Source organism: Mastomys coucha, unplaced genomic scaffold, assembly GCF_008632895.1.
Source record: "Mastomys coucha isolate ucsf_1 unplaced genomic scaffold, UCSF_Mcou_1 pScaffold21, whole genome shotgun sequence".
Classification (NCBI taxonomy): Eukaryota; Metazoa; Chordata; class Mammalia; order Rodentia; family Muridae; genus Mastomys; species Mastomys coucha.
The window spans coordinates 102,814,150-102,827,644 of record NW_022196904.1 but is presented as its reverse complement, the minus strand read 5'-3'; the positions used below and the strand labels follow the sequence as shown (position 1 = coordinate 102,827,644).

The 13,495-nt window shown below is 44.8% G+C and overlaps 1 protein-coding gene across 1 annotated transcript in view; it reads right to left on the bottom strand.

Annotated features, from left to right (window-relative positions):
• Spon1 (spondin 1) overlaps positions 1-13,495 on the bottom strand; it is a 283,458-nt gene that overhangs the window by 112,563 nt on the left and 157,400 nt on the right. The window contains exon 6 of the mRNA XM_031387957.1: positions 4,614-4,762. Within this exon, the coding sequence (XP_031243817.1) occupies positions 4,614-4,762 (149 nt within the window). The remainder of the gene's footprint in view (positions 1-4,613; positions 4,763-13,495) is intronic.

Genomic DNA, 13,495 nt, shown 5'->3' with positions numbered 1-13,495 from the left:
CCCCCCCCCCCCAGGTTATCCATCTGTGGCCTGCCAGGCTAGCTAGCCATAGCCTTATATTTCTTTTTATAAACATTTTTATATTTTTTATTAGCATGCATAAATTGCATGTATTCAGAGCACTCAATGCTATGTTTGAATGCATGCATACAGTGTGCTAATCAAACCTACCCCTCATTTATCTCCCCTCCCCCTCCCAACTGCTGCTCTTCACTAATCTACATTTTTCTACTTCCTCAAGTGTCTGCACTTGAGAGAGCACGTATCTGGCTTATTTTACTTAATATTTAAGACCCAAATTCCTCTCACCTTGCCCTCAAATCAACTGAAAACAGATCAAAGGCCTAAAAAGCAAGACCCCAAACTAGGGAATGACTAAAAGAAAACAGGGAAGATATCGGTGTAGTCAAGGGAATAGCCAAATGGGATTACATCAAATGAACAAAGATGCGCAGCAAGGGAAACAATCAATGGAATGGAGCAATAGGCATCTATAGGATGGGAGAACTAGTTACCAGCTGCTAATCTGACAAAGATTAATACTAAGGACTCAAAACTCTTGAACAACAAATCCCTCAAGCCATCTAAACTGAGGATCATCAAATGGGGCTGGTGATGTGTTGGAACAGCGGGTCACGTCAGAACATACCACACTAGGCCCAAACAGTTCCACGTGTAAGAGGTTTAATTGAGAGGGAGAGAGGGGGTAGTGGCGAGGAAAGAGAGGAGGGGGAGAGAGAGAAAGATGGAGGAATGTTCCCCGTATATATATGGGTTGTGACATAGCAGCCACAAGTAAAGGTGAGAGGTGAGCCTAACGGATTCTGGGAATATGGTGGCTGTTGCCCTGGCAACAGGTCTGTGGACCCGCCCATGCATTGCCACAGGCTTTGGATGTCCTGATGCTAACAGCTGGAGTGATGGCCCAGATGGGAAAGTGCTGGCTTCAGGGACATGTGGACTTGAGCTTGATCTCCAGCACACACACAAGGAAGCTGGTCCTGGTAGACACTTGTGATCCTAGGACTGGGGAGACAGAGACAGGAGGAAACTTGGAGCTCACTGGCCAGTTGGCTGAGTAAAATTGGTGTATCTTAGGTCTCCGTGGGTTCCTGCTTCAAAAACCAAGGTGTTGACTCCTGAGGAATGAGCCCAAGATTGACTTCTGGTCTCCACCTATATGTACACACATGCATGTATATGTACACACTGTGCATATTTATGAACACACACGCAGACACACACAGACAGACACATACACATACCGATCAACTGGAAAACTTCTCAAGAAACACACATGGCTAACAAAGACAACTCAAGTTATTTCCAACTCCCAGGCCACCAGGATGTGTGGGCCTCTCTTCTCCTAAAGAAGAAGCACACATTCTGCACCCCTCCCCCACTGTCTCTGGCCGGTAGCACAACTGCCAATGCCTCTGCAGTAATTTGTCATTGATTTTCTTGGGATTTTTACAGTTATAGTAACAATAAGGTTTATACCCAGCAGAATTAGTATAATTCCTCACCACTAATGTGATTAGTATTTTTGTTCATTTGTGTTTGAAGCCCATTAGCATAAAATGTATATCCAATAATGCCCATTGTGGTTTTTAATGCTTGTGAAAATGGCTGTGAGGTATAATTCCATAATGAGGGACACACAAAATGCCTTTTGTGGGAAAAGAGATTTTATTTGCATCACGGCTGGAATGGGGCTCTTTGATGGAGGGTATAAAGTAGGAAGGGCTGGGGACAGAGAATTTGTTGAAGTTTTCAAGCAAGCCCTCTGGTTCTGCAGAGGACACATTTCTATTCCAGGAGGACCCGTCTTCTTGCTTCTTTTTATGTTGCTTCCTCCCTGACTTATAGAAAAATATAAGTTGTGTGCTTGCAGGGAAGGATATTTAAGGCTGTGAATCTTTTGGAACTTGAAGGGACCTTGAACTAAGCTGGATTTTCAAGGCGCTGGGAGGCGGATGGTGCTGCCTGCTGAGGGAGGCTCTGTTAGGAGCTGGCAGGAAGTGGGATGGGAGTGCGGAGTTGGGCAGGTGCATAGGTGGGAAGTCACTTATTCAATGTCATGGGACCCATGCTGTGAAATTCACAGCATTGGCATCTTGAAATTCTCATCAGATTTGGAATGGGGGTGGTGCTGGGGCATGTCTGCTTGGAGCCCTATAATTTATACACTAGATTTTATGTATAGGCTTTGGAGCCACACAAACTTGAGAAACCTTAGAACTTTGACCAACTATACCGTCTCCTTACTTAGAACTTGAATATTAACGTGGGCCTCTCAGAATTGGATGTAAGGAGAGCTAATGAAAGAAATCCAATACCCAGCAGGCTGAGAGGTGGCATTAGATAGACACCCACTCTTTCCCCATAATTAAGATTATTAGCAGGGTGCTGTGCCAGCTGGGTTGGACAGACTCCTGCAGCAGGCTGGTTAAAGTCACAGCATGCACACATTTTCTGAAGTGGGGTATTCTAAGTCTGAAGTCCTGCCCATGATTTTCAACCTTTTAATTCTTATGACATATGAGACTTTATGTTCACCAGTAAAACATGATACCACTTTAAAATTTTAAAAATGTAGTGTGTGTGTGTATACATCCCACAACACACATATGGAGATCAGAGGACAACTTTATGGAGTTGTGTCTTAGGGTTTCTGCTGCTGTGAAGAGACGCCATGACTCTTATAAAGGAAATCATTTAATTTGGGTTGGCTTACAGTGCAGAGATTTAGTCTATCATTGTCATGTAGGAAAGCATGCTGGCATGCCAGCAGAGATGGTGTTGGAGAAGGAGCTGAGAGTTCTACATCTGGATTCACAGGCAGCAGGAAGAGACAGTGACATTTGCTCCGATGAAGCCACAACTACTCCAGCAATGCCACACCCCCTAATAGTGCCATTCCTGTGAGCCTATGGGGCCTGTTCTCTTTCTAACCAGTGCAAGCTGGTTCTCTCCTTTTACCCTTCACATGGGTTTCAGGGATCAAACTCAGGTGTTCAGGCTTGTGTGGCAGGTACCTTTATCTGCTGTGCCATCTGTCTGGCTCATAACCTTAATTTTGTACGATTCTTGCATATATTTCTCCTTTCTAGAAACTTCTAAAGAAAGTCAGTAAGCTAGACCAGCACTGTTAGGAGGGCGCCCTTGATCTTGAGTTTACTTTTCAGTTTCATCACTTCTTTGTAACAAATGGTTTCAGCATCCCATTCCTCAGAGCTGGACAATCGCAATTTCATGCTTATGAGCTAGAAAGTAGACCTTTGGGATTGCAGACAAAGGGTCCCCAGTGGCAAGCCAGACACACTAGCACCAGTATGGAGGGAGCAATCATGACTTGGCTATAGCCTGAGAATTGTATCGTTTGTGAGGCATGGCAGAGTAGTTGGAAAGCTGATGCTGTGGGCTGGAGATGGAGCTCAGTTAACAACATACTGCCCTAACTTACATGAAGTCCTTGGTTTGATTCCAAGCACTGCATAAAACATAGCCTAGTGCCTGCAATCCTAGGACTCAGACTTGGAGGCAGGAAGATTAAGGAGTTCTAGGCCATCTTCAGTTATAAGGAAGGGTGATTTGATCATTAATTAATGCCACGCCCCGTGGTCTAATGCTCTAAAAGGATTCACTCAGGGCATCGTGAAGGAGTGGGGTGACTTCAGTTGCATGTAGTCGAGGACTGTGGGCAGCCTGGAGTCCAGATGATAGGCTTCAGAGAAGCCTGGGTCTGGGCTGTGCTCACCCTACTCAGTCTGTTGAGGCCTCTGAGCACACACCCATCACCACACAACAGAAGCACCATGTACATGGGGCTTCCTCCATCATCTTGGGAGATGTAGGGCAGGAGAAAGAAGGGAGATGGCTTTCCCTTTTCCTTGCCCAAGAACAGCTCGGGTCAGTGAGACATGGCTGCTTGGGTAGTTCTCTTGTGCCAGAGAGGCTTCTGTGGCAATGACAGCTAAAGCCAGGCCACTGTATCTACACAGAAAACCACAAAACTGCTCTTCTTCCAAGAGCCCTCTTCTCAGCCTCTATTTGCTATTAACTAGCTCAGGCTTTTGATGAGGGATGGCCCACTGTCAGGTAAACACATTGACAAGAACAGTGGGTCATTTCTCCTTGCCCTCCTCAGTAGATACTGGGGCCTAGATAATGGGGCAGCACCTGGGCTCCTGGTATCATATCAGCACATGACGATCATGACTAATGGTCAGTGAATTTATCAGACCCATCTAGACACCGTTGGGAAATACCACATGCCAACACATAAAATGTCTATTTTCAGAAGTGACAATTTGCTTAGACAGCTTGAAGATTATCCTCCACCCTCAAGATCCAAAGTATGAAACCTTAAATCACAGTTTCTCTCTCAGGAGACCAGAGGTATTCAACAACAAGCCTATAGGAAGGTTTAGTGTACCGAAGCTACGATGCGTGAGTTTAGGGAGAAAAACTGAGAATCTCTAATTCAGTCCATAGACCCCCATTCCCACCCCTAAACATACTCTACAGCACATTTCAAGCTCCTGAAAATAAAACTCAGGGATACTCTGACCTCATTTTTGCTGTTGGTTGATCTAGGAGTCTGTTCTTACCTGTTGTCGAATTTCCTCCTCCATTTTTACCGGTGAGCCCAGTTCAGCAACTTGCTTGACCCCTTCGCTGGCATACCCTCCATACTCCCACAGCACGTAGTTCTTGGAGTGGGACCCACCAATGATGGCAGACCAGTGATTAGCCCGACCTGGAAATCAATCAAGATATAGATATCAGTGTGGCCAGGATGGAAATTTGAACCTCTTCAGCAATGGGGAGGAGGGGAAACTGTTCAAAGATGCAGCCAGTACTAAGTAGGCATTGCCTTGTCTTAATTCCAACACTACTCAGTGATCAGAGAGAATGCCTACTAACCATGAGTCTGGGAATCATGCAGAAGTGAACAGTGGGTACCTCAAGAAGACAGCCCAAGACACTCTCTGTCTAAGGGGTTCTCTGAGAGGTGGGAAGTTGAGAGAATTTGAAATGCTATTAAGATTTGTAAGGCTAAATAGAAAGGACAAGTTGTTTCTGGCAGGCTCAGGAACATGGATTAATGCTGTGCTTGGAAAGCCATCAGCAATTCAGCATTGTGGTGTCACTGTCAATGAAGAATTAGATGCCATGGAGGTAGAAGGAGCTGCTCACAGATGCCATTGCTCTAAGTGCTCCGGGAGTTTGGATGGCAGTGGAAAAGACCTGGAAACCACTGAAGAGATCTAATCAGGGGAGCAACATGATTGCATTTGAATTTTAGATAAATCATCCAGGCAGCAGGGTGAAGGATGCAGTAGAAGGAGCAGAATGGCATGGAAATCTTGGGCTGTGAGCAAGGAGCAGAAGCTGAAGTATGTAAGAAGTGGCTTTCATGCTTCGGCTTGACAAGGCTTTCCTCAGCTGACTTTTATGTACATTTTCATATGAGGAGTGAGCAGGCTGGTCACATTCAGAGAACAGGGCAGACAATCTGGGTGTGTGGAGGTGGCCAGTCCACAGTGGCTTGGTGATGGCCAGCATGGACGGTGGGAAGTAGTGGGGTGCAGGAGAGCCGTCTTGTACAGTGTGAGGGAACAGCAGAACTGGAACAGGACCAAGATAGAACATGGCTTGGGGGTTTATCAACGTTCCTAAGGAAGTGAGGAACAAGGAATGGGTACTCACGGCCAGTACCTTGTTGGGCTTCTTTACTACAAATACTACAGGTATATCTATCCTTACCATTGACTAAATCACATATACTTCATAGACTAAGTCACTTACAGTTCATAGGACTGGCTCAATTCTCAGCCATTCTTTGGTCAGCTTTACAAAGTCTCAAATTAAAGAACATTTACAGGCACAGTGAAGTGGAAAATCTGAATTAGATAAACCCACGTGACACTTTTAGTTAACTGCTGTATGTCTTAGAATGGACAGAACTCTTCACTCCATCCCACCATGTTCAAAAAGGATTCTGAGCAGGCCCTGGTCCTGTTTCTACAGTAGCCATTGCTTCCCAAAGGCTTTCTACATCAGGAGCACATCAAGGACATGTACATAAAGCCAAGTGGCACCTTCCCAGCCTGCTGATAGCAGTCACATCCCAACCCAGGCAAATGAAATCACCATGTGGGTCAACCCAAGTGCTCACTATCTCCTGCACAACAGGGAAATGCAGCCTTCATATTTATCTCAAGAAAAGACAGGTAGAGATGTGCCCAGCTAGTTCTCCAGTTCATTTCCTGAGCAGTAAGAAAGGCTTACCTGTCATCTAAGAAAAGAGTATAGTTGTGGAGGCGTGGCCTCATGAACTTTAGCTTGTAACAGAAACACAGAGAGACCAACTTCAGCATCTATTACTCCCTGTTATGCTGTTCTACTGAAATGCCTTCTGTGTTCAGGCCTATCCTACCTGAAATTCTTTATCTAAGCAGCATTGTTGTTCCTTCGGTACTGTCTTACTTGGCTTGGGTCTCTTTTCCTCCTTCATGATTTTCCTAATTAATCTCCATTGTCAGCTTGATATAGTCTAGAGTCATCTGAGAGGAGAGCCTCAATTAAGGGGTTACCCAGGTCAGATTATGAGCATCTCTCTCTCTCTCTCTCTCTCTCTCTCTCTCTCTCTCTCTCTCTCTCTCTCTCTGTATATATGTGTGTGTGTGTGTGGTGATTATTAATTGATGTAGGATGATCAGTCTACTGTGGGTGGCACCATTCCCTAGGTAGGCTGTTCTGGGTTGTCTAAAACATCTAGCTAAGAGAATGAGTGAGCTTGCATTCCTTCATCTAGTTTCTGCTTTCTTTATTGCCCTGTCTTTCCCAATGATATACTGTGGCATGGAAGTGTAATCCAATGATGTTTGTCACAGAAATAGAAAGGAAGCTGAGATAGTGATCATTCAGAAGCTTTGGCTGACTGAAGCTCCTGCCTCCCGTGTCCCCAGGAAAAGCGACAATATTTCCTATTGTCCTACTAGGCTGTAGACTCCATGAGAGAATCTGTTTTTATCCCTGTTTCTGACGTGAGCTCTTACCTCATGTTTCCAGAAGCATTATGCACAATCAATCAAATGAGAAGGTGCAGGATATAGTCCCAAAACACTGGGGACACACAGGCACAACTTAATTCAATGCAATTAAATTCAAGTTCAGTTCAGCACTGTTCCTGACTCCTACCCAGCTAAGGCCTCAGCTGTGCTCTGTGCTGCTGTTGGAAAACAAAGAGCCATAAGAAGGAAGAAAGGCACTGGGTTTTCCACCCAAGGAACAAGGACTCCATACAGCACTCCCGCATCCTAGCTATGTAAACTCTCAGACTCAGTTTCTTTATTTACCCACATTTCACCCTCTTTCATACTGACCTATTAGGAGAGTTAAGTGAAATTATTAAAAAAAAATGAAACACTATGTATAACATTACCTAGGCACAGAACAGACACTCAGTAAGTATGGCTTCCCTATTTCATGGCTCTGGGAGTGGCTTCAAAACTGAAAGATGTGAAGTCTGCCTTTACCTCACCATGGGAAATAAAAATATATATTATGGGATGTGATAGAAAGAGAATGGAAATGAGCACAGTCACAGGAGATCAGAAGATGGACCCAGATGGGTCTTTCTGCTTTATTCATTCAACTTCCATTAGCTAAGTGCCAAACACAGTGGCAGGCCATACAGACTGATAGGAATAGGACATGGCGTCTGCCCTGAGGGACTCACAGTCTGGGGGTGGGGAAACAGATGGAAGAGCAGATTAGCTATGATCCAGCTCATCAGAGTTATCGCATAATAACACAGGGGATGAAAGAACCAACTCCAAATTCCTTAAATCCAGCGAATCGAGCTTGAGAAGCTGGTGTGCAGAGAAGCAGGCACTCCCAGAGGAGGTCTGTCTTTGTGTCTCTTACTCTCTTGAATAAAGTTTCACTCTTTGCATTCACCCTGCTAAGCACTGCAAGTGTCAGTTTCCTAGAGTAACTCTGCAGCAGAGCACGGCCTTCAAGTTTCAACATAGTCCCACCAGCTCAGTAAGATCTGTGCAAGGCTAGGGGGAGGGGCAAGACCAAATCTTCCCTGGGAAAGGGTGCAAAGCAAGCACCGATGGAAAGACAGTGGGCAACATTACAGTGGGTATCCATGGCAGAATACCAGGAGACTGGATAGACAGGAAGTCAGGACTAATTAGAGAGCTCTCTGAGTGTCTGTGTGGTCAGTGGCAGTAGGAAAGGTGGGTGATATGGTAGGAGATCCATTGGTCCATGTGTCTGAGCACCTGGCCCTCAGCTCGTGACACTGTTTGGGAGATTGTTGATCCTTAAAAAGCAGTATCTGGAGGGTAGAGGTGATCACTGGGATTGGACATTTAAAGGTGTAGCCTGGATTCTCTTTTGGCCCCACATCTGGAAGGCCAGAAAGCTGCTATGGACTGATAAGCAGCAGCTATCATACGGAAGTATTGAAGTATTCCCTCTAAAACCATGAGCCAAAATGCATCCTCTTCTCCTTAGGTTGCTTCTGCCTAGTAGTTGTTACAATGACAAGAAAATGAACTAACTCAAGATTCTGTCAGAACTCTTTTACATCAGGAAATCTGGACTTAAGAGAGTTTCTTGCAAGATTACTCATGACTTGGGGATTCATGGCCAGGTTAGCCTGGTGGAGGGGCCAGCTCTTCTTTATATTTTATATTTGATGGGGCACACCCAATGTCAGGAGGGGACAAGGTCTAAAGGTGAGGGGAAAAGGTCTAAAGGTGAGGAGACAAAGCAGGAGGCATTCAACATTCCTTGCTTGAATTTACAGGATTTGCTTTGAGGTAGTAGTAGTAGTAGAAGTGGAGACAGGTGGCTAGGAGACAAGGCAATATGACAGAAAACTGTGGACTGGAGATGTAGCTAACTGAGAAAGCACTTACCTGGCTAGTATACGAGAGGCCCTAAGTTCATTCCCAAATAACACACACACACACACACACACACACACACACACACACACACGCATGCACACATGCACGCATACATGCTCGTGCCCGTGCACACATCCACATCCACACACACCTCAGGGAGGCAATTTTTGGTAAAGTCATTCAAACTCTTGTTCTTGGGATCTGATCAATGTATATGCTAGTCTTGGCTCTGGAATGTTCTGGTGAAAGAAGTCAATCATTCTCAGCCTCAGTTTCTCCTTCTACAGAGAAGATGATATGACCAAGTTCTCAGCACTGTTCTGAGGCTGAGGCCCATTAAATAAAATCACCAATAAATAAAAAGTAAATCTAAATGAAGCAGGAGAAATCCAGATCAGTTTGTGGAAGGCATGATGGCCAAGAAGAATGTGTGTAGGTGAGTGAGTAGTGGCTAGAACCAGTAGACTGAGAAGACAGCAATGCTAGGTATAAACAAGTCTGAATTAGGAATAATCTAGCTGGGACCCAGAAGCATGGGGCTAGCAAAATGAGGTAGTCAAACGTATACCAGTTAGCTGGAAGGAAATAAACTCTAAGAAATAGGGAGAGGAGAAAAAAAAAAGACCCAGGCATTAGAAGTTATGGTGATAAGGGGTAAGATTAAGGCTTGTAGATCCCTTAAAAGAATAATCAGGACATCACCATGTTGTCCTGGTGAGACAGTGGGTCCTCAGTCTTTGAAGGCAGAGGAAAGCCAAAGACTATTTCTAAGCTTTTCTCCTTACAGAAAAGTGCATAGTTGTTTGATCAGGCATGCCCCTCACTCGTCCCAACAGTGTTCAAGTGGCCTACACCTGTCTGAGTGTTGTATGGCTATTTCCTTGCGATTAAAGGAAATTTGTAGGGCTCAGGAAGTATATGAAAGTATATGAAACTTAGAAGTCTCAGGAAGCTTGTGAAACCCATAAGATTTAGTGAACTCAACCCTTAGTGTTATGTAAGCAGTAATAATTGCTAGAAAGAGAAGAGACTCTGAGCTGCAGAACTGCATGTAAGTCAAGCAGAGGGTGCCAAAGACCCAGCTTTTTTGAGTTATCACTCATACTGAGGTGGGGTATTTGGTGATACCACTGCCTTTGAGTTACCAACTGTGAGTTATCCGTTTGAATGAGAAACAGCCTTCATAGGACTGGGCATTTGCACACTTGGTCCCCAGTGGGTAACACTGTTTAGGGAGGTTTTAGGTGGTGCAGCCTTGCTGGAGGAAGTATATTACTAGGAGTAGACTCTGGCATTAAACACCTGGCTCCACTCTACTTCCCTGTTTCCACTTCGTGCTTCTAGTTGAAGATGTGAGCTCTGTACTCCGTCTTGCCTCTGTCACCATGATGGACTCTTATCCCTCTGTAAGCCCAAATAAACTCTTCTATAAGTTGCCTTGGATATGGTGTTTTTATCGGAGCAACAGAAAAGTAACCCCTCACCCCCATTCCCGTAAAATAGCAAGAAGAGTCACATAAAGCAGGCCTTAGCATGTACTTCCAATAGCTTAGGTGGAATTTCTATGGGACAAATATATGGTAAGCTTGGAAGGAACAAATGCTTACACATATGAATCAGTGATGCTGATGGCTATCCGAGTCCATTTGTCTAAAGAGCCATTTCAGGTGATGCCTTGAATATATGTATTCCATATCTACACGGACAGCCTCCTTGGCCTCTTTTTTGCTGTCATATCTGGTACTAAATTACCAGCGTTTACGAAGATGCCTAAAAGGCCATCATCCATCAGAAGCACTTCTGCATTCTGTCTGGTGTTGGAGGAGGGATGGTCCACAACAGGGGGATTCTCTGCACATGGCCTGAATGATTAATTTAATGTGTCAACTTGAATGGGCTATGGAGAGGCCAGATATTTGGCCAAACATTCTAGATGTGACTCTGAGGGTGTCTAATGGAGACCATCATTTGAATTAATAGATACACTAAAGCAGATTGCTCTCCCTGAAGGATTGGGCCCCACCTAGTCAGCTGAGGATCCAATTAGAACACAGAGGTTGATTCTACAGTGATACAGATACCCTGCTGCCTACACGTCTTTAAGCTGAGCCATCGTTCCCTCGCTTTGTCTTTGGATTCAAGCTATTCTGTCTTTCTTATTCAAGTCTTTCTGGCTCTCGAGCTTACTGGTGGCTTTGCAGACTAGAATTTCCCATTTGGAAGGGTCTCAGGCCTTCAGAGCAGGCCTTCTGCACCACTGTCTGGCTCCAGTCTCCAGGTTACTAGCTGCATATTTGCAACTTCACAGTCTTCATGTTGGAGTGAGCCAATTCCTTAGAATAAATCTCTTTGTATCTATGTACCCACAGCCTCTTGCTCCTGTTTCTTTGGAGAATGCTGACTAACAGAGCAGGTGTTCAGTGAGAGCCCAGATTTCCTGGCCAGTCGCTGAGGTCCCCTGCCAAGCCTAGCCCTGTACAAGCTACCCATTCACTTTCTTGATACCCATTCATAGTGCTTCATAGAAAGATGTACTAGTCCTTGCTGTCGGGATTGATTTAATCCCTGTTGCCTAACCTCAACCTTGTCCACGGTCCTCTTAGCACATCTTTGTTCTGGTTTGATTTTGTTTGCTGGGCCCTTGTGAAGTTTGCTGTAGCAGCCACACCTAGCAGCAGTCCTCTGATCTCTATGTTCTGTCTTTTCTCAGTAGGTTTGAACTTCATCTTTTATTAGGGCAACCTTGTCACTTACATCTCTTCAAGACCAAGGTCAAGCTATCCACAGACTCCCGTATGCACCATGTAGCCAGTAGCTAACTGAAAACCATTGAGGACCTGAGAGTTTTATACACATATGTTGTGTTGGACCTCACTCTCTGCTTGGGCTCGGTACTGTTCTCCTAGGCCTGGCCCCAGGCTCTGCCTAATTTCCAATGCTTTGAACTTGGCTACAGAACTTGGCTTCTGTCAATCTGCCTCTAAGCGCTGCCCAGGACACAGCCTGCATTTGCCCTTTGGCTCTTTCTGCTCTTGGCTACTCCAGGGACCCACTCTGATCAAGTCACTGTGTTCTTCAGGACCCTGTCTCTGTGTGACTGAACACTTGCACAAGAGGGTCATGTATCGACTGGGATGGGTCTTCCTCCATTTCCTGTCTTTCTAGTTTCTACACTCAGCTATCAATTTCTCCCTGATCTAAGGGCTCAAGACAACTCCCTTTCATTCTAGGAAACCATTCTTAGGAAATGGATTTAATTTGCTTTATCTCTTCCATCGCCTCTGAGGCCTTCAGCCAGATCCCACTCTGTAATGCCACAGTGAACACTTACTTGGCTCCTACTATGCATTAAACTAGGGACCATCAAGCTAGAGCTGCTTGTCTTTGTTCCAATAATGTTTGATATTTTATTCATTATCTGTGCATTGCATTCATACTACAGTGGCAAAGTTGAGTGGTTTGGCTTGCAAAGCCTGAAACACTCACCATCTGGCTCTTTATATAAACCATTTGCCAAGCCCTGTGCCAGACCATGGCAACCCTGAGACCAGTCAGCTCCATGTCTTTGAGATGTTCAGTTGGAGGAGGAGGAAGGGTGGGAAGGATGGGTCCTAACCAGACTATGACAGTGAATTGAGTGAGGTAACTTCAGTAGAGACAGACAGACTATGAAAGTCTAACAAGGCAGACGCTAAGCCCAGATGGTGCTAGAGGCTTCCTGGAAGAGGCAGACGATGAAAAGTTTAGAGAATAGGAGTTAGCAAGGCAGATATGGAGCTGGGGAAAGACTGTATTTTTTCCAGAGGAAAAGAAAAGGTGTAAAAAAAAGAAACAGTTACATGGTAAACCATGAATTCTTCGGGGAAGCATCTCTGCTGCCCCCCAACCCTGTGTGTGTGTGTGTGTTTTTTAATAAATAATGAATGATTTGTGATGAGACTAAGAAGTCAAGCAGATCATGAATGGGTACAAATTGGGCCTTAATAAGATCTTTTAATTTTTCCTAGAAGGCAATATAAAGTAAAGAACAAATCCACCCACCTTCCCCTCTGTCTATGTCTCCAGTAGTACTTAGGGTTGAACCTAGGGCCTCACATATGTAAGAGCTCAATCACTGACCTACACCCCCAGTCTTCTGACTTTGAATTTATGACCCCCATGCCTCAGCCTCCTGAGTAGGCCTTATCTATGAGTTCTGTCCAGAATAAACTAGTTTTTATCTACAATCAACCAATTAATCTAGTTATGCTCATTTGGCTTCTGCTTTTGAGGGAAATATAAAACAGAAGAGATTATATAGAGTTCTTATTTTGGGATGCTCAAGACAGACAGTGAAGTCTCTAATCCCTGAGAGAAGGGAAAACCTGAGAACTGAGCCCATGCTTTTCTGGGTTGCTACAAAAGACACTTTTTGGTTAGAAGTAAAGATTTATCATGAAGGATAAAGCAGACTGGCTTGGCTGAGGAGTTATACACAGGATTGCACAGTTGAAGCAGGCAGGATGTATGGGAAATGCCAGAGACAAGCAAGTTAGAGAGAGATGAGCTTCAGAGAGATG